The 22324-nt window shown below is 36.4% G+C and overlaps 1 protein-coding gene and 4 pseudogenes across 1 annotated transcript; 1 reads left to right on the top strand and 4 right to left on the bottom strand.

Moving 5' to 3' along the window:
- Positions 1–221: 221 nt before the first annotated feature.
- Positions 222–1900, bottom strand: LOC125190140 (NAC domain containing protein 50-like; annotated as a pseudogene).
- A 3472-nt stretch (positions 1901–5372) lies between these two features.
- Positions 5373–7381, bottom strand: LOC125190130 (receptor-like protein 49; annotated as a pseudogene).
- A 3839-nt stretch (positions 7382–11220) lies between these two features.
- On the top strand, positions 11221–12719 carry LOC148931902 (serine/threonine-protein phosphatase 7 long form homolog). The gene is made up of 3 exons (XM_089064938.1): positions 11221–12068; positions 12141–12228; positions 12318–12719. The coding sequence occupies exons 1-3, from the start codon at positions 11221–11223 to the stop codon at positions 12717–12719; spliced, it is 1338 nt and encodes a 445-aa protein (XP_088921064.1).
- A 1843-nt stretch (positions 12720–14562) lies between these two features.
- On the bottom strand, positions 14563–16358 carry LOC148931901 (uncharacterized; annotated as a pseudogene).
- A 3518-nt stretch (positions 16359–19876) lies between these two features.
- LOC148931900 (receptor-like protein 33) lies at positions 19877–21937 on the bottom strand (annotated as a pseudogene).
- Between the last annotated feature and the right edge of the window lie 387 nt (positions 21938–22324).

Genomic DNA, 22324 nt, shown 5'->3' with positions numbered 1-22324 from the left:
ATAGATGCAATAATTCGCAAAACATATTGATTTTTTATATGCAACAATTTGTTAAAATATCATCTTTTTCAGAATGTGTTGATAGTATCCGCCAACTGTTTGTTAGATTGCCTAATTCAAAGCTGGGAAGTTTGAAGGAGCAGAAGGTGTTTGACGAAATTTTTAAGAGAGATACGAATCGCCTACAACATCCTCAAATTCAGTAATCCCAATTGACGTTCCTATTCACGTCTTTCACGCTCCGCGTTTTCCTTGGTTAAGGCATCGACTCGAGACTGAAGAATGTCGATCATAGCTTGCGCTCTCATCACTTCAATCTTCAGCCTCTCCCTGTCCATCGAGATGTCGATGATCTCTTTCTCTAAGTTGCTGATGAACTTGAGGTAGCCGGGAGGGACGGATTTTTCCAGTTCCGCCGAGTTAAACGTGGTCGTGCTGCCCGGGAGGTTGTTTTTCGGGCCTAGGGTCTCTAGAAGGGGGATCTCTACAGGTGGGGAGTGGGTTTTCGTCATCATCATTGTCGAGGTGGAGTCCTCGGATCCGTTGGCGATACTGCAGTTTAGATCATCGCGCTTCGGTCTCTTGCCGTTGTCCAGCTAGAGGTGCTCCGGTTCGGGTGCAGGATCCCTTTTCGACAGGAGAGGGGCACTGGGGGTATCGGCCGGGGCTACGAGAGGCTGCACATCCTGCAAAACATTTTGAGAGAGATTGTTAGGAAAATAGTAATTACAAGATCTCGTGATGCTAAAAAAACTCGATTTCACACGATAAATGTGCTTTTAACCTCGTCTAATTTTCGTTTCTGTCTATTTTAAACGCATAAAACGATCGAATGGGAAAGACGGGCTACTCGAAAACATAAATTTCGATAACAATCTAAACCATAAAAGAAAGTCTTGCACCAAAATGAACAAAACATGCAAGACCTGTTCGGTGTTTGCGACGTCATCTTCCATGACTTCCCCGGGGACCACAAGCGGAACGTCCTCATCCCATTCCTCTTCGATAAACGGGGCATATCGGTCCTCATTAGGTGGTCCGGCGCCACTCTTGTGGAAGATTTTATAGAGCACAAATGCATCCTAATTGACAAAACAAAGACAAGAATTTCATTATTTTAAAGTTAGCATAAGATCTCTGGGAATCGATACACACCTGTAGAACGGCGGCGTTTCCCAGTTCTGTGTCGCACAGTCGGTACTCGTGCATCACCCAATCAGTCCGCTTTCCATCATGGGCATGACCGCTGTGGAAAACGAGCGTTTTCTTCATTCCATTGGACTCGTTCTTATGTTTCACTGGGCGGTCCTTCCCTGTAGCCTTCCAGTACCCTTGCCCAGTGGCACGATTGAGGCGGGATCCACTCCCGTACTTCTTATCCACAGGGCTAAAGAAGAACCACTCTAGATCTCTCGTCTTCAACAACGAATGCTCTATTTAGACAACAAGATTATCATTAAGATACAGAAGCACCATGCACGCGCACGCACCATGCACGTGCACGCACACGCGCACACACACTAATTCACAACATCATTTCTTTATCTAAACTTGAAAAACATAACAGTCTAAAAACAAACACTAAAAAAAACAAGAATCTTATAAGACTGCAACTTTACATCAAACAAAGCATGAATCATCAACAATTATTTAAAAAAATATTAAAAAAATTGAATCTTTTCATACCATCAAGCTCCCATGGCTCAGATTTGTAGACATCAATTTCACTAATTGCTTCAAACCTGAAAGGCATCCCACAAACTTTCCTCCTCAAATAATACCTCACCAACTCCTCATCCGTTGGATGAAACCTGAACCCGGGCGCCAAAGAAGTCGGCGGAGGAGCCCACACCACCACCACCGGCGCCGCCGCCGCCACAATCTCCTGCCCCGTTTCCATCCCCAAGATTATAATTTTTACAAACAACACACACGAAATTGGTGGCAAGAAACCCCTTTTAACACTTAAATGCACTAAAAATGCACACAAAACAGGAAAAGAAAAGTTGCGTTTTTTAATGGAAAAGAGAGCAAGAAATATTGAAGGATGGAAGAGAAATGGAGTGTGTGAGTGTGTGTAGATGAGCTGATACTAATTGTAAATGTTATATATAGAGTGTTTCCACAAGTTTCAAATTTATGTATTTCCCCTTGTACTTTGTAACAATTCTATATCTCACCCTCCTCCCTCGAGAATAACGAATATCAAACTTTTATTCAAAAGCCCAGATGAAAAAAGTGCACTAAACGGCACAAACCAGGAAAAAAAAAGTTGGGTTTTTAAATGGAAAAGAGAGCAAGATTTGAGAATGCCTTTCAGGGATTGCACAGAGGAGAAATGAAATGTTGAAAGGGATTTTGGATTGGTTTTTTGGGAGATTTTTTACCCAAATTGGGGTGGATTTTGGCCAAGAGGCTCAAGAAATGGGAGAGTGTGGTGTGTGGTAAGGATACTTGCTTGACACTGAAATCGATATCAAAGCAAGAAATGTTGAAGGATAGAAGAGAAATGGTGTGTGAGTGTCATATATATAGTGAGTCATTAAATTTCAAATTTATGCATTTCCCCTTATACTTTTGTAAGAATTCTGTATCTCACTCTCCTCTTTCGAGAATAACGAGTATCAAACTTGAATTTAAAAGCATTACTATTATTTATATACATCTTTATCATTTATTACTCCCTCGTTAAGATCGAATATGACTGATTTCTTAAAACGAATACAAGATTTTATGCAACATTATATTTAAGTACGTAGTAATGTTTTCATTTTAATAAATATACAATATTATTTATGGCAAATTAAAATGAAAATGTGACATTTTCATGGGTATCAAATAATTTTTTTTTAAGTGAATGCACAAGCCCAATAAAGTTGAGAAAGGCCCAAACCTTTAAAAGTCACCAAGATTATAATTTTTGCAATTATCTTATTTATCTGCCTTTTGGCAAAACAACAATGATGTGTTATCTATATGTCAGTTTTCAGTACGTGATGATAGCATAGCTATAATAGAAATGGTTCCTTAAGGTGATACGGGAATATGTGGTAGGTGGTGTATTTAAATTTGGTTGTCGAATCGTCACATATCTCGCCGACGGATGAAATAAACATGAATATTGCAAACTTCATAATTTGTACGTAATTCAGTTTTTGAAAAGTTTGAGATAGGATCAGAATTTGACCATCTTTCATAATTTATTTGACAATTTATTTGACAATTTATTATTATTATTATTATTATTATTATTATTATTATTATTATTATTATTATTATTATTATTGTTGTTGTTGTTGTTGTTGTTATTGTTGTTTTTGTTTTTTTTTTGTCCCTTAAAAATTTCATTTGATGTCATAGGAATTTAAACAAAAATGGTAGACGTAATGTGCGAGTATAAATAATTTTTTCTCATAGATGGGTAGTAATATGGGTAGAGAAATTTGTCAGTCAAATACTATAAATGATAAATAAATTAATACATTGTGGTAGTATATTTTGAGAGTATCTATAAATTAAAATTAATAATTTTTGTGAATATATCAAAATAACTATTTTAAAAAAGGGTGCAACTATTATTTGAGAAACGAATAATTATTGTATTAGAATTTCCCTCTACAGCCCTTGTTATTGGGCCAGTTCAATAGGCTCACTTATTATAATCGAAGCCCAACATATAAACAATGAGTATACAAGCCCAATAAAGTTGAGAAGGGCCCAAACCTTAATAAGCCTACAAATTGATCCATGAGCAACCTACATTACAAATTTATTATTCCCCAAATTAATATCCATTTGATTCATTGCCATGTTAGTCTTTTTTTAGATAAGATCGCATATAAAAAGGGGTAGTTATCAATTGCTAACTAATTAGCAATCCCAAACTAAGATTAAATCTTAGCTATTAGATTAGAAGATCTAGTGGTTGAAATAATATCACATGAATTATATTTGTAATTAAAAAAATTAATAGATAAAATTAGAGGGTATTAATGTCAATTCTCCCTCATTAAAATCATCTTAAAATTTTAAATTTACGTAACTCTCTCGATTTAAATTATTTTTTTCGAAAAAAATATATCAAATCAAAGATAATTTTATAAGGATTCCAACCAGATCTCAATTGCATATATTCCGACGACGTTCGGATGATGAAAGTTGATATATTTTATTTTAGTTTTCGTAAATGTTGATAACCAGATTTTTATCAACAAATACATCAAAAAATCTCAATAAAACCATGTAAAAATCTCAATAAATATGTGTTGATATTTTCTTGTACTAGTGTTGATATTCTTATGTCATATTGTTGATAAATTTGTAATACACTATATTGATATAAAAAAACATTCACGAAAATTATCATATGATAATATAATGACGATATTACCCTTTTGTTGATATTTTGTCTACTATTTATTGAGATTCGTAAGATTTAATCTCATCCACTCATTTTAAAATCTAAGGGTAAAAATTTGGTATTGATTTTGGATTAGGGTGGTATGAAGTAGAATATGACCTCATATGTAAATACACATTTATACCTCATTTTTAGTACATTGGTAATAGTACATTCTTGAAAAGGTACGTTTATTCAAGCACTTTTCTCTAAAAATTCGTAATTTTTGAACATATTACTATCTTTTTTCTCAATGTGTTGATGGTATCTGCCAATCGTTTGTTAGATTGCCTGATTTAAAGCTGGGAAGTCTGAAGTAGCAGAAAGTGTTTGACGAAATTCTAAGAGAGGTATGAATTGCCTACTCTAATTCAGTAGCATCTAATATCTAACATGGACGCGTAACTAGGGGATGGTTTTGCGCTAGTCCGATCATATGTCCCAACTTAAGTAGAGAATTGAAGAGAGAATACAACAAGAAAGACTAAAGGTGTGTTGCCTTATTAAAAAAAATAAGAATCAGTTATACGAAAGTAGAGAATAAAAGAAAGAATAAAATAATAAAGACTAAATGTATTGTCTTATTAAAAAATAGAATATGAATCAGTTATACTAAATTAGAGAATTAAAGTGAGAATAAAATAAAGGAGCATTATTCTAGCTTTGATAAGATTAATTTTTACTATTTTTTACTCTCTCTGTTCCATAGTAATAGATGCATTTCATTTTGCATACTCATTTTGAAAAAATAATTATAAATAGTTAAAGTGGAGAAAATGTAAAGTAAGAGAGAGAATATTGTAGATAAGACTCTTCTCTACATTATTATCTTTCTTACTTTACTCTCTGTCCACTTTAACTATTTAATATTATTTTTTTAAAATGAATGCAGAAAATGAAATGTCTCTATTACTGTGGAACGGAGGGAGTATTTAATTATAACTAGTATTATTTTGCAATGCAAAGACCGATCTAATCTTGTAAAAACTCCAAATCACATACTCAATTAAATTGTTTGATCTATTTATAAAAGAAGATATATACACGAAAAGAAACACACATTGCTGAAACAAAAGTACACACCACAAACATATGATCATTAAACACAAGCCAAATCACACAGTAAACCTTTACTGATGGCGTCTCCTAAGCCCATTCCTCCTCTCTTCTCTTCTCTCCTTCTCTTCTCTTCTTTTTCTTACTCTTCTTTCATGTCTTCTTCTCCTTCCTCTCTCAAAGAATATCTTGTCAGCAACCTCTTCTATCTTCTCAAAGTATCTCTCTCTCAACCTTCTGCAAAATAACAGTGTCCATGCAATGCTTCCGAATCCCACAACATAACCAGACGCAGCAAACACATATTCCCACTCGATCTCCTCATCTTTTGATTCTGAATCCACTGATGGTGATGGACCAGGTGGACGACGGTTGTTGAAACTTCCATTGAGTGGGAAACCATATAACCCCGCGTTTCCTACATATGAATCTGCCGTAAACGTTTGAAACTGAGTGCCAGTTGGAATCAGTCCAGTGAGATGATTGTATGACAAGTTCAAAACTGAAAGGAAATTGAGTTTGGCGAGCTCGTCTGGTATTCTTCTGATGAGCTTGTTTGCAGAGAGGTCGAGCGACCCAAGCTCTGTCAAGGCACCCAATGATCTCGGGATTCCATCAGTGAGAGAGTTGTGAGATAAGTTTAGAAGATAGAGTGAGCTAAGATTACCAATTGCATCTGGTATTTCTCCGTGAAAACGATTGGAAGACAAATCAATGGATGTAAAGTCAGGCCAGATCTTCACAAGCTTCACCTCTACATTTTTCAAAGTTATTGTCACCTCATCCCGATAAAAATCGTTTGCACTTAAAATATCGGAGGCTGAACGGCTGCGCCTTAAATATGCTTCTCAAGTTGGAGAGGAATGATGCTACCAAGTCAGGCATATTGTTTGAGAGGTCCAAATCTGATAAATAAGATAAATTTCTAAGATTTGGGAAATCATGCAGATTGCAGGATGACATGTGCAATATGTTTAAGTTGGGGGAGAATTCATAAGAACTTGGACTCATGTCAACTGACAAGTTATTGTTTGAAAGAGTAAGTTCCAAGAGACTTGTGAGACTTTGGAACTTATTCAGCTCAAAAGTGCCGTTGAACAAGTTGTCAGAAAGCTTGAGACTTGACATGTTTCGAAGCTGGAAGAAGAAGTTAGGAATTGCACCACCAATCCTATTACCACTCAAATCTAGCCAACCAAGGTTTGAGTGGTCTACAATGGAAATTTCTTTAATTTGTCCACTGAATTGGTTGTTGGATAGAAGAAGAGATTCAATTGAAGGCAGGACAAAAATATGGTGAGGAATGGTGTCATTCAATGAATTATAGCCTAAATTCAAATAAGAAAGGTTTTTAAGACCTTGAAAATGCAAGTGAGAAAGTGAGCCCATCAGATTATTATGACTAAGGTCTACTTTTTCAAGATACTTACATTTATGAAATGAAGGGATTGAACCAGTGAGAAAGTTACTTGACATATACAGGCCAACTAGCTCTGTTAGGTTGGCCAGTGTGGATGGAAATGGTCCCGTGAAACCAGAACTTGACAAACCAAGGTATGCCAAATTTGGGAGATGATGGAATTGGTTAGGAATCTCACTAGTGGTGAAGTCATTGAAGCCAAGGTTAAGGATCGACAAGTATGTCAACCGGAAAAGGGAGGATGACTCACCAATTCTGCCGGAGATGCTCTTGCTAGTGAGGTCCAAACTGATAACGTGACCCGATTCATCGCATCCCACGTTGTTCCATTCGCAACAATCACATGTCTCATTCCAATTCACTAAACCAGGTGGAATGGAAGAATTGAATTTGAATTCATTCCTGAGCTCAAGTAACAACTTTTTTTGATCATCGAGGCATTGGCCCTCGACAAATACTACGAAGAAGACCAAAAAAAGGAAGCGGAGAAGTATTGAAAGAGGCATTACAATGAAGATGATGTATATTAATATTATGGTGGGAAAATATACTTGAACTCTGGCACATGATTGAAATATGCAAGACTAAGAGGATATATATACATATATATATATATTTCGAAATATTACAATTATTGGTTTATGAACGAGGCAGCTTCTTCGTTGCTCACTTGCTTTTTTATTAAACCCATTTTAAACGTTAAAATAAGTCAAAACTCAGCACCTGCTTTTCAAAGGCAAACAGTATATGATTGTCTGCTCAACTTATTTCAAAATTTTATGTAAAAATGAAGTTTAAGTTATTTCAAATTTTTATATTTATATATATAATTTTCCATATTACGGCCTTAAGGAATATTTCACAATAGAAGAAGCCTGAAGAAATTAATTTGGATTTTGAGTCAAACTAAATATTTAGACCAACTTAATTAAATATATTGGGCAAGTGTTATACTCCCATGTCTCAGTTAAGATTAGGGATGTCAATTGGGCTAAATCCACTCTGGTTGTCGGGCTTTTCGGGTGCAGGTTATTCGGATTGTGAATTTTTCAGGTTATAAATTTTTGGCCCCAACCTTAAATCTTCGAGTTTCGAGCTAACCCACGGGTTAGTCGGGTCAACAGTAATCTTATATGTTACTTTCTATCCTATCCAATACTCTAAATTATTTAAAAGCAGATTGTCGCAAATAGTAAAGTATTATCAAAGTGATCAAGAGAAAGAAAATAATAACAATTCAAAATTGAAACAAAACTGATAAACATATTGTTTAATTAATAGCACACGTGAATTTTACTACAATTAAATGGAAATCATGCATTTCATATAACTCTAACTTTCAATTTAAGAGGGAAGACATAATTACCATATATTTTTCATATCAATATTGTATTTAATATTGATTTTACCAAATATGATTGTTATAAGTATATAATCCAAAATTTTAATTATATTTTTATATTAAATGCTCAACCTGTGGGCTAACCCGCAACCCACCTGGGCCAGCCCGCATAACCCGCCTACCCGAACGGGTTAGCCCTTGTAGCCCGCTTTTGAATATGGGTTGTGATTTTTCGGCCCTAACCCTATAATTTTACCGGGTAATTCGGGTCGACCTGTGGGTTTCGGGCTAAATTGACATCCTTAGTTAAGATGACTCATTTCTTTTTCGCAATCGTTTAGGAAAAATAACAATAAATAGGTAAAGTTGAGAGAAATTAAAGTAAGAAAGAGAATAAAATACGTTATTTTTTCTCTTACTTTACTTTTTGTCCATTTTAACTATTTATAGTATTATTTACTTACTTTTTGTCATTTTAACTATTTATAGTATCATTTCCCCAAAATACGTATAAAGAGAAAGTGATTGGGACGGATCGAGAGAATAATAATATTGGAACATTTAAAACACCATGCTTGGATGATATGGACTGCCCAAAACAAGAATAATTGTTTTTTTTATGATTGAGAGACTAACGAAGAGTCCCACTTTTTTGACAATTTGATTGAGAGACTGTCGGATTGTTTGATTCTATCTTTCGTAATTCCACAAGTAGGCCCAAGCGCCGATAACCTATTTCTATGTTCATATTTTTACTATAAAATAGTAAACAAAATTTGATTTGTTTTTCTCTCTACCCATGGCTCAATTTTTAAGATCAAAATCCGGACTTTGTATTTCTTATATATTAGATATAATAGCCATTTCAATCACATAGTTTGCTTTGATTTGAAAAACGAAATATTAACATGAAGTTTTAATTTAGATCAATCATATCGCATGTCAAATTTTGGGTGAAATCACAAATATTTTAAGGATGATCAATACATTTTACAAATCTGGCATAATTATGGCGTATACTAAGAAATTTAATAGCTCTCGTTTGGCTGTACTAATAAATTTTGATTTTTGATCCATTTTCCATATTCGTAGCAATGTAATTACTTCATCCGTCTGAGAATATATGTCTCATATTTGACTGATATGAGTTTTAAGCAATTGTAGGTAAAAAAGTTAATGGAATGTGATGCCTATTTTTATATATTTGTTTTATAATAAAATATGAGTGGAATGAGTTAATGGAATGTAGAGTTCACTTGCTATATATATAGTAAAAGTGAAATGAGACATTTATTGGCGAATAGATGAAAAAGGAAAAATGAAATATTTAATGGCGGACGGAGGGAGCAGAAGATAGGCAAAAAGTTCACAAATTAAAGTCTATATTTGAACAAAATAGTGTCCTTAACCGGTCATGTTTTTGTAGTGTCGGGCTTAATGAAAGGATCTGCATATTTTTTATAAACCATATACACTTTTTATAAGTGGCATTATTACCAACTTATAGATCAAATATTTTCTTGAATCTTTGCAAAAGTAAATTTTGAATCTCGAATGTGTATTAAAAAACTTTAGAATTCTTTTTACGGACAAGGAACTCCTATATACTACTCTCCCCGTCCGCCATTAGGAGTCTCATTCATGGGCGGCACGAGTTTTAAGAAATGTTAAGAAAAGTGGGTAGAAAAAAATTAGTGGAATAGGGGTCCCACTTGTATATATTAGTTTTAAATAAAATGTAAGTGAAATGAGTTAGTGGAAAGTGGAACCATATTACCATTTATGGTAAAAGTGAACCGGTACTCTTATTTGCGAACGGACTAAAATGGAAAAACGGAACTCCTATTCACGGACACACGGGGGGGAGTATTTCATAATAGAGGTATGTAAAAAATTACGGTTTAATTTTGAATCATAAGCATTACCTTTGTAATGATGAGTCCCACTTTTGTCCACAATTTGATTGAGAGAGTGTCAGCGTGTTAATTGATTCTACCTTTTGTAATTCTAACGTAGGCCAACGCGCCGATAACCTTTTTCTATGTTCACTTTTAATGAATTAACAAAATTTGGTTTGCTTCTCTCACAACCCATCTTACACGCAATTTATAACTCCAAAATTGGGTTAATTCTTTTTTTTTCTAACTTGGTAATAGCATTCCATTTTAATGAAGAAGAATAGAATTGTTCCCAGTTAGGGAGTGACGCATAAAGGTTATGCGTCTTTAAAAGTAAAACGCATAAAGGTTATGCGTCTTTACTTAATGACGCATAAGGGTTATGCGTCGTCAAGTTAAAACGCACATAAAATTAGCGTTTTGGAGTGACGCACAATAGTTATGCGTCTTTATTTAGTGACGCATAAGCATTATGCGTCTTTCACTAGTGACGCATAACCGTTATGCGTCTTTCATTAGTGACGCATAAGGGTTATGCGTCTTCCAGTTGCAATTTAAACAGCAGAACAGAGGCAGAAACACATTTCGACAGAGGCAGCGAGCAGGCAGCGGCAAAGTCGCGATTTTCCATCTTCTCCGGCGCAATTGTCCATCTTTTCCGACGAATTTCAAACATATTCGGTATTTGTTCTTCAATTTGGCTACATTTATCCCTTATTGCTTAATTTATGTATGTTTTCCCTAATTTAACAAAGTTAGAGTTTAGGATGAAATTGATGAAATTTCGGACGATTTTTGTTGTTTTGTTGCCTATTTGTGTGTTTCACATGTATATAATTAGGAAGTGATTCAATTTTTGATGAAGTTGGATTGTTGAAGTTGAATTTTATGATTAAGTTGAATTGAAGTGTGTTTTTCAGTTGTAGTTGCAATTTAAGTTGGATTGTTGAGTTTTTATGATTAAAATTGAATGTTGATTAAGTTGGGTGATTATTTTGGGTGATTATTTTGAACTTAAGAATGTTGGAATGTTGATTCAATTTGAGTTTAGAGTTTATGATTATGTTGGAATGTTAATTCAATTTGGGTTATTATTTTGAAGCAGATGGCATCTTCAAGTTCTGAAGAACAGTTATGTTATGGACCTGAGGATCCATCATTACTCTTTTATCAAACCGAACACATTTCAGCCTCCTTGTTGGCGAATGGCACATCAAATGTGTTTAGAGTTCCTCGGACGGAAAGTAAGGTCTGGACAGTGCAAATACATCCAACTGTGAAACATTGGCTTGATGTATGGGGTTTCAAAGGCTTGTTGGAATGTGGAAGGCCGATGAGGATAGACAACGAGCTTATCACTGCCTTGATCGAGCGCTGGAGGCCTGAGACACACTGTTTCCACCTACCAGTTGGAGAGGTTACTGTAACCTTACAGGATGTGCAAAGCTTGTGGGGCTTGAGAGCAGACGGTCGTGTTTTCACTGGCCGTGACTACCCTATCGGATATGACGATTGGCCCAGCAAGTGTCGAGATATGTTAGGATGGATACCTGACGTAGAAAATGAAACGAAGCAGGGCGGTTTGTTAATGACATCTCTTATCCACCAAACGACGATACCTTTGGAAGATGGGCTGTATGATTATGTATACATGCAAAGGACACGTATTCATGCGTTGATCTTGTTAGGGGGTCTTATTATACCGGACACCACAGGGTGCAAGGTCCCCTTTATGTGGTTGAATGCCTTTGACGTGTCTAGTATCAGTTGGGGTAGCGCTGCCTTAGCGTTTTTGTATCATTATTTATGCGAAGCATCCATAGGCAGACAGAAAAGAGATGTGGGTGGACCTATGGTTCTTTTGCAGCTATGGGCGTGGGAAAGAATGCCCACATTGAGGCCATTCTTTTTTATATCGCCTATGCACACGTCGTATACCCCATCTGGAGCCAAGTAATGTATTTTTTACATTAACTCACTTAACTATGTTTCTTTGTTAACTTTTGACATAAATGTTTTGTATAGGTGGCATGGAGTTACTGAAATTAGAAATGCTCCCCGATATTCAGTAGCTCATTATCGTGATCAGTTATCACTGATTCGTCCCGGTCAGGTGAAATTTATTTTTGTTGGGTTAGTTAATGAATTTACTATTTTCTAAACTATGAAATTAATTTTGATATTTATATTATTTTTTTGTAGTTTGTGTGGACACCGTATACAGATTGTATCCTGCCTGATTACTGCATTGATTCGACTGCATCCTTCTTGTGCGACACTTACTTGGTGTGTTGGTCATTTGTCGAGGCACACGAGGCTGGACGAGTTTGCCGACAATTTAACCGCTACCAAGGTATTCCTGAGTATCGTGATAGGATGCTAGGTGATGCGGGACATTTGTCTAAAAGTCACTGCCGTGGGAGGAAGGGTGCTGATTGGGCAAAGATACATAAATTCTACATAGATGAATGGGATTTGAGACACGACAGGTCCCAATCAACTTTTCACCATGCAACGGCGTCCATGGAAGGTTCCTGTCATCCGGGCTATATGGCTTGGTACAATAGGATCACAGTGTCGTACCTAGTTCAACCTGGGACGTAGTCAACAGTTGGGATGAACGAGTTAGCCTCTTCGTTGAAGTTGACGGTATGTTATGTTTTTGTATATAAAAATGTATTTAGTTTGATGTTTGTATAGATTGATTGTATAGATTGATAATAATGATTATATATTTGTATTATCTAGGTTGAGGCCCTTCAGGGGATATGGCATTTGACCTCTGAACACGACAACGACCCTCGGTTACGGCAGATCCGAGAAATTGCTACTGAGGCCCTTCGTGCGACGAACCACACTGATGTGATGGAGTATCCAGCTTCGCAACGGCGAAATGTGGCCATGCCGCCACGCCCACCAAATTCTCTTCGTCATGGATTGCCGGGTGTTCGGACGGGTGGACACGGGTGGACACGACAGCATAGGTTGTCGCAGCCGCAGCCCGACTATACGGTACCATCGCCACTGCATCCAGAATACGATCCCCCAGGTTGGACTGTCTACCCAGGGTCACAGTCTCAGTTGAGTGGTGCAAGCCACGAGCACTCGCAATGGGGAGCACGATCATCATGTGACTCATTCTTTGGCGGTGGGTCTGATTGGAACGCAGCGCTAGCAGGACATGATCCATACTTCCAGAATTATCAATTCGTGGATCCGGTTGGGGAAGAAGAAGGCGAGGACGAAGAGGGTGAGTGCGAGGAAGAAGAGGGTGGGGAATCAGGGAGTGAGGAAGATGATGAAGTAGTAATATCTCGACCACCCACCGAGGGATCGTCACGACCAACAGTGAAGAGTTCATCAAGTAAGATTGGGAAGGCTATGCATAATGTATTGAGGGGGTTTTCAACAAGAAAGAACAAAGGGAAAGCTCCAACAAAATTCACGCCTTCGAGGAAATAGGTGTTTGATAGGGGCTTCATTTGTATCTTTAGTGTGAACTTATATGTTTTAATTGTAACACCCAATTAAATCAAGTTTAAGATTTCACAATTCTAATACGATAAAGAGATATATTAATCAAGACCTTTTTTTAAAAAAAAGTATTCACTATTAATAATTCGATCCATAAACATATTTAATTTATATTTGGATGTCATGCTGCACAAAACCTTAATTACTTTGATGTAATATTGATTCGACTATTTGACTATTTACTATTTACTATTTTAATATTCATTTCTTCAATATGTGGCACCATTGAAAATTTATATATTTATCTATTTAGATCTACCATATTCCATCCCTTCTATAATAGTTTTACAACTATTCTCTTTTTAAATTCTTAATAGCACACGAAATATTTACAATGTAGTAAAAAGTATACATTTAATTTTCTAATTATTCTTGAATGTACTAATACTAATTGTAGCATTCCACCATTTATAGTAATATAAATTAATTGTCGATTTCAAACTTTTTATGGATTAATTTCATTTTGATGATCCTCTTCTTCTTAAAATAGTAAATTTGTCTAACTCTATTTTTGGGATGTTATATTAATTCTTGCAATTTTAAGGTAAATTCTTGGAAATTTTTTACAAAATTGACAATACAAAGTATCGATTGTCAAATAATCATTCCACCTGGATAAAAAAAAAATGACAACAATATTCATCTGACATAATAACTGTCAACAAAAGTCAATATAATAAGTGTCAACAACATCTACCACAAAATGTTGATAAATAAACATAGTAACTGTCCAATAAGATCCACCATCAGTTTCTGTAGCAAAAAACAAACATCAACGATATTCAGCTTCGAAGCCATGCCTTCTCTTGTCAGCTGTTCCTGCAAATCAACAAAAATAGTCAATAAAAAAACTAATAGCTCTCAAATGCACAACTCAATCAATGCCAAAAGCAAGGAAATATATACCACGAAATTACTGAACAGCACCGTCTGTGTAATTTCTTCGGTCATGCCCCTCTTTCCCGCAATTTCTGCAACGGCGGGGAGCCCTCGGTTCATCTTCCGAGCGGACATCCATTTGATTACGTATCCTCCTTCTTCTAATTCGGCCACGCCTTCTAGGAATCAACTGCTGGGGGGTGATGCGCAATTTCCATGGAGGTTCAACCCAATAATCTTCGTGTCTTGGTGCATCAAATGAATTTTCACCATAGTACTGTGATCTCCATGTACTTAGGTAGTAGGACTTATCTATAAGGTCAATCATGACGTGACATCTGTCTCTAGCAACTGCACAACCATGTGAACAAGGAATTCTCCACGTCTGCCACTTACCACAACTACACGTCGACTCCAGATACCTGACTTTTTGTACATTGTTGCCCTTTGACACTCCATTTTCTATTCTTCCTCGAGTTCGGACATGATACTTCCCTATATCTCGGTCAACTACAGTAATGTAATGTTTTCGCCCCTTTGAGTCATTCCTAGCAAGCATGTCCCCCGCCCACGGGGTAAACTCACCTTTAGTGTGTTCAATTGTTGTCTTCTTCTGCACCCACCATTTCACCGTCCTCCAAAATGTCAAATCAACCAAAGCTCTAATTGGCAACTCTCTAACACCCCGCAACACGTTGTTGTAGCACTCCGACATGTTTGTTGTGGCCATCGAAGTGTGTTATCGTAGCATAGTGACCAACATTCTTTTGTAATCCTATCAAGCATTCGCATCGCACCACGGCTGACATCAGATAGTGCTCGACTTCTTCTGTCAAATTTACGTACCTGAGTACTGACCCCCAACTTCCAGATCATGGCCTTCAAACTGGGGCCCTTGTGCTTCTTCAACACATTTGCCCTCACATGGACCAAACAAAATTTGTGGTGTATCTGCAGGGCTCTTGTCATGATTACACTTGTCATGATTACAGACTCCATTGCTTTGAAGATTCCTTTATGCCTATCTGATATAATGCACACCTCTCTCTCGTATTTCACCACATGAGTTCTTACATGATCCAAAAACCACGACCAACTGTCATTGGTTTCTTCATCCACCACAGCATATGCAATAGGCAAGCATGTCTTGTTAGCATCAAAACCACAAGCAACAAGCAACTTACCTTTAAATCTTCCTCGGAGGTGAGTCCCGTCTATTGTTAACACCGGTGCAGCCTTCTGGAAAGCATGTATTGCAGGCCCAAATGCCCAGAAAACATAGTTGAACACATTTGTACGTCTCTGACTCAATAGCTCATTGTGCTTCCACTCAACAATTGTGCCCGGATTCTGTGACTGGAGTTCAAACATGTAGCTTGGCAACTGCCTAAATGATTCCTCCCATCCACCATATACAAACTCTATAGCCTTTCTCTTTGCATACCATGCCTTCTTATAACTGATTGACACACCAAATCTGTCTTGAACATCAGCTATTATTGAGAAGACCTTGAAATCGGCACATTGTCGCACATGATGTCGAATACACAGAGCAATCATTGCCGATGAGAAGTTAGCATGATCTCTGTTAGCACGATGGCCTACACAAGTATGTCGCCCCACCCACTTTCTAACTTCCCACATATCGTCATGCGCCCTTTGAGTAACTGAAACCTCCCACTTACATTCCCTTGCTTTTTCAGCGTCGGTGGTGCTGATGATGCCAATACCTGTTGCTGTCGTTCCTGCAGGAAATTTGCATACGGCATGCCACCTTCTTAATTTGCTCTCGACGACCTTAAACTGTTTTTCCTGCCACAAACTCCACATAGTTATAGCAGTCTTCACATGAAGCTTTGAATCAAATTTTGTTCCCAACACAATCCGATGCGGCTCATTCTCATCCCAATACAAATTGATGTGTTCATTATCAACAACATCATCAGATACTCAAGAAGGACGACTTGGTAATTCGCGAAAGAATTTCAACCCTCTAGTGTTGTATTCCGGAAGTGGTTGTTCACCTTGTACAACAGGTTTACATGGTATTAGCTCATCATCAGAAGAACCATCACCATCATCACAAGAACCATCACCATCACAGAGATCGGGTTCTGGCTCAGTATCAGATAGTGTTGTTGGCTCATTAAGAACATCTGCTACATCTACCTCATCATTCAATCCACCACCAACATCAACAGCATCTACAACATCTCTCTGCTCATTCATACTATGATCAAAGTTCATATGTTCACCCCTCGCAGATGATCCAATACCACATTCAGAGCTCAAAAGTTCAACCCTCGCAGATGATCCACTACCAAAATCAACAACTCGTGAGATTTCTGAACTTCTAACAGGTGAATACTCAACAAATAATTCAATACACCCACTTGAATTTCGAGCATTGTTGAACATAAACATTACACTTTCATCATTGCAAATCACAGAACATGTATAACTCATCCCGGAAGCAAACACTATACATTGTCTCCACAATAATTCTATAGTGTGTTGGTTCACATCTATTCTCATCGCATCATATATCATTGCTACCAATTCAGAATAGGAAACACACGAATTTAATACGATGGAGCTCCTCGCACGAGGTGGATCATAACCAATACCCATATGTGGTAGTTGAACTACTCTACCACCCCAATACAAACTCACAAATACTTGCATGATTTCTGCATCACAAACATTTTCCAAAAACAACAATGAGGGACATTTTTTCTATAAGCCCTAATTTTTAATAAATTGGGTAAAACTAACAAAGTAGAGCAAAATAAACATGAATAATGATGAATGTAGCCAAATTGAAGAACAAATACCGAATATGTTTGAAATTCGTCGGAAAACATGGACAATTGCGCCGGAGAAGATGGAAAATCGCGACTTTGCTCGCTGCCTCTGTCGAAATGTGTTTCTGCCTCTGTTCTGCTGTTTAAATCACGACTGGAAGACGCATAACCCTTATGCGTCACTAATGAAAGACGCATAACGGTTATGCGTCACTAGGAAAGACGCATAATGCTTATGCGTCACTAAATAAAGACGCATAACTGTTGTGCGTCACTCCAAAACGCTAATTTTATGTGCGTTTTTACTTGACGACGCATAACGCTTATGCGTCATTAAGTAAAGACACATAACCTTTATGCGTTTTACTTTTAAAGACGCATAACCTTTATGCGTCACTCCCTAACTGGGAACAATTCTATTCTTCTTCATTAAAATGGAATGCTATTACCAAGCTAGAACAAAAGAAGAATTATCCCTCCAAAATTCACACTTTGCCTTTTTTATATATAAAAGATACTCCCTCCGTCCACAAACAATAGATCACTTTGTGTATGACACGAGTTTTAATGTAGAATTGGTAAAGTAAGAGAGGAGGAAAAAAAAAGTAAGAGAGGGGAAAAAAGTAAGAGAGAATCTTTCCATAAATAACTGTGATCTATTTTTTTGGATGGCCAAATATGGTAATTGTGATCTATTTTTTGGGAACGGAGAGAGTAATAATTATTTAAATTAAATAATCATTTTTAATTTGGGTAATTTTACAAGGTTTGAGAATAAAATATGGAATTACAAAGTTTTAAATGCATGGAAATGTTACGAGTATGACAAGAATGTTAGTTCAATTCCTTATGGTGATAGATGTTTATGTGGTAGTTGGTGTGTTTTGCTAAAAAGAAGACCGTATGAAATAATCGTGAACTGCAAACTTCATAATTTATAATTGAGTTTTAGAAAAGTACGAAACATACCGAAATTTAACTATTGTTCATGAATTATTTGATAATTTGTCATTATTATTAATATTCCCATATTCCCTCCACCCCGAATAAATAGATTGAATGGAATGGCATAAAATTTTTAATAAAGATGATAAAATTAATGTGAGAGTAGAAATAATATTATCTCATGGTACAAATAATGGTGAATAAATGTATTATGGGTAGAGATCTTGGTCAGCCAAATACTACAAATGTTAAATAAATTGATACATTGTGGTAATATATTTTGAGAAAGTATTTATAAATTTAATATATAAATTGTTATGAATATATCAAAACAAATAAAAATAGACTATTTTTAAAATTGTGTTAGAATTTCCTCTATAGCCCTTGTTATTGGGTTTGGTTCCATACCCATTGATTAATAAAAGCCCAATAGATAAAAAAACTTGTACAATCCTAATAAAGTTGAGAAAACCAAAATCTTATAAAAGCCTATAAATTATTCATTTGATTTACCATATCTTTATGACTTTATTATATGTACATACACACTTATACCTCATTTTTAGTACAGTGGTAAATGGTAGTAATAGATTCATGAAAAGGTTCGTTTATTTAAACAATTTTCTCTAAAAATCGATCTGATCCCATGGATAGATGCGATATTTTGTAAACATATTGATCTTTATATGCAATAATTCGCAAAATATTATCCTTTTCTAAATGGCTTGACAGTATCCGCCAATTTTTTGTTAGATTGCCAAATTTAAAGCTGGAATCTGAGGGAGCAGAAGGTGTTTGACGAAAGACTTGAAAGAGGTATGAATAATCACACTAGCATATCTTACGCACTAGTTATCCAAATTTCAATATTTCAATCAAGACTCATTTTTTCCCTTTTTCTTGTTTCCTTTTTAATTATATAATTCATAAATATGATAATTTGCCTCAATGTAATTGGATATCCAATATTTTATGGAAGTTTAAAGATAGTGTTTGGAGAGAAAAAGTAATTGGCTTTAAAATTCTATCATTTTGTTTATAGAATTCCATCCCTAAATGAATTATCTACCCTACCAAACATGTTTTTAAGTAAGGGGGTGGTTTTGCTTGAGTGAGAAACTTGTTTTCGGTAAGGAAGGTTAAGAATGTGTTGATTAGATAGTTAAGTGGTGAGATAATAATGTAGAAAGGACAATAAAGAAGAAAACTGAAGAGAGAAAACATAAGTCAGAGTAAAATGTTGCCTTTTGCTAAAATCGAAAATAGCTCACTTATAATTTAATGGTAAAAAAAGAAATACTAACTCACTTATAATAGGATAGGGGACGAATGGATCATTATTTTAGCTTTGAACATGTTTCATTTTTTATTTTATTATAGCCATCATTGTGCATTGGAAAGAGGCCGATCTAATCTTATAAAACCCCAAATTGACACAAAATCAAATTGTTTGATCGATTTATGAAATGAGATATATTACCAAAAAACAATAATAAGATAGAAGTTTGGAGCGCACATAAGGATACACACATAGCTAAAAGAAAAGTTTACACCACACTAAAAGCTAATCAAACACAAGCCAAATTACATCTTCAACCTTCAATGATGATGATGTCTCCTAAGCCCATTCCTCCTCTCTTCTCTGCTTCTTATTCTTCTTTCATGTCTTTTTCTCCTTCCTCTCTCAAAGAATATCTTATCAGCAACCTCTTCTATCTTCTCAAAGTATCTTTCTCTCAAGCTTCTGCAACAAAACAGTGTCTACGCGACGCTTCCTATTCCCACAATGTAACCAAATGCAGCAAACACATATTCCCACTCGATCTCCTCCTCTTTTGGTTCTGAATCCTCTGATGACATTGGAACAGGTGGATGAGTGTGGTTGAACTTCCGTTGAGTGGGAAACCAGATAACCCCGCGTTTCCTTCAAATGAATCTGCCGAAAACATTTGAAACTGAGTACCCGTTAGGATCTGTCCACTGAGATGATTGTATGACAAGTTCAAGACTGAAAGGAAATTGAGTTTGGCAAGCTCCTCTGGTATTCTTCCGGTGAGCTTGTTTGAAGAGAGGTCGAGCGACCCGAGATCTGCCAAGGTACCCAATGATCTTGGGATTGCATCAGTGAGAGAGTTGCGAGATAAGTTAAGAAGATAGAGTGAGCTGAGATTACCAATTGCATATGGTATTTCTCCTTCAAAACGATTGGAAGACAAATCAATGCATGTAAAGTCAGGCCAAATCTTCACAAGATTCATATCAATTCCTTTAACGGTTATTGTCACCTCAATGTGGTAGTAACTATTGGCACCTATAAAGTTGGAGTTAGAGCGGTTGAACTTGACATGTTTAGGACTCTCTAACATCATTCCTCTCAAACTCGAGAAGTTTAGCGAATTCTGACAACCACTGAAATCATTTGAAGATATATCCAGAATTTGAAGATCCGGCCAACTTATGCGACATCTCAAGTTTCCATGGAATTTGTTGGAGCGCAAAACAAGTATGCGCAACTTCAACGGCAGCATGCATGGGAAGATATCCTTGAGGTTGTTATTTCCAACATTCATCACCAGTAGATTTTTACAATTTGACAGAGACTTAGGAACCTTCCCGCCTAAGTTGTTATCACTAACATCAAAGGTTTGTAGGTTACACTCACTAGAAAATTGATCAGGGATAGAACCACTGATTTTATTTCTCCTAAGATTGAGCACTTCTCTCACATGATTTTTTTATATTATGCAAGGAGGTATGCTACCACTCAGGTTATTGAAAGACAAGTCGAGAACACCAAATGGAGATGCATTGCAGATGGACGGTGGAATCATTCCAGTTAGTTGATTGTTTGCAAGCAAAAAAACATAATCACTGTAATTTGGTGTAATTTGGAGAGATATGAGGCTTTTTCAAACCTGTCAGAAGATTAAAAGAAAGGTCCAAATAGCACTTTTCGGTTTCCCAATTCCAACTAGGAATATCCCCTCGCAAATGATTGTTTGAGAGGTTCAAATCTATCAAATTGGATGCATTTCTAAGATCAGGGAAATCGTACAAATTGCAAGATGACATGTATAACACATTTAAATATGGATATCCTGTCGAACTTGAACTCATGTTGGTGGTGTCAACTGACAAGTTGTTGTTAGAAAGACTAAGTTCCCAAAGTCTAGTAAAACTTTGAATCTTATTCAGTTTAAAAGTGCCATTGAACAAGTTGTCAGAAATAATAAGACCTGATATGTTTGGAAGCTGGAAGAAGAAGTTTGGAATAGGACCTCCAATCCTATTACCACTCAAATCCAGTTGAAAAAGGTTAGAGTCTACAACCGAAATTTCTTTGATTTGTCCATTGAATTGGTTGTCGGATAGATCAAGATCATAAACTGAAGGGAGGACAAAAATATGGTGAGGAATGGTACCGTTCAAAGAATTGTGGCTTAAAATTAAACGAGAAAGGTTTTTAAGACCTTGAAAATGGAAGTGAGAAAGTGGGCCCATTAGATTATTATCACTAAGATCTATCAATTCAAGATTCTTGCATTTATGAAATGAAGGAATTGAACCAGTTAGGAAGTTACTCAATAACCTGAGTTGAACTAGCTGAGTTAGATTAGCCAACGTGGATGGAATTGGTCCCATGAAACCAGAACTTGTCATATAAAGGTATGCCAAATTCGGGAGACGATGGAATTGGTTAGGAATCTCAGTTTTGGTGAAGTCATTGCTTGAGACGTCAGCTTCGACAAGTATGTCAACCGGAAAAGGGCTGATGACTCACCAATTCTGCCAGAGAGGCCCCCGTTGAGGAGGTCCAAACTGATAACGTGACCCGAGTCATCGCATCCCACGTTGTTCCATTCGCAACAATCACCTGTCTCATTCCAATTCACTAAACCAGGTGGAATGGAAGAATTGAATTTGAATTCATTCCTGAGATCAAGTAACAACTTTTTTTGATCATTGAGGCATTGGCCATCGACAAATATTAGAGCATCACCAATGCAAATAGACCAGCCATAGGTCAGCCACTCTCTCTCTCTGCCA

This window comes from Salvia hispanica, chromosome 2 (assembly GCF_029641045.1).
Source record: "Salvia hispanica isolate PSC_SH4W2 chromosome 2, Shi_PSC_v1, whole genome shotgun sequence".
Taxonomy (NCBI): domain Eukaryota; kingdom Viridiplantae; phylum Streptophyta; class Magnoliopsida; order Lamiales; family Lamiaceae; genus Salvia; species Salvia hispanica.
The sequence above is the reverse complement of the archived record's forward strand: the minus strand, read 5'-3'. Positions and strand labels throughout refer to the sequence as shown.

What these genes read in the sequence shown, in the direction of transcription:
- LOC148931902 (XM_089064938.1), top strand. Translation starts at nt 11,221, where the DNA reads ATGGCATCTTCAAGTTCTGAAGAACAGTTATGTTATGGACCTGAGGAT. An exon ending in TATACCCCATCTGGAGCCAA is followed by an intron (nt 12,069 to 12,140) that starts GTAATGTATTTT and finishes TGTTTTGTATAG; the next exon opens with GTGGCATGGAGTTACTGAAA. An exon ending in CACTGATTCGTCCCGGTCAG is followed by an intron (nt 12,229 to 12,317) that starts GTGAAATTTATT and finishes ATTTTTTTGTAG; the next exon opens with TTTGTGTGGACACCGTATAC.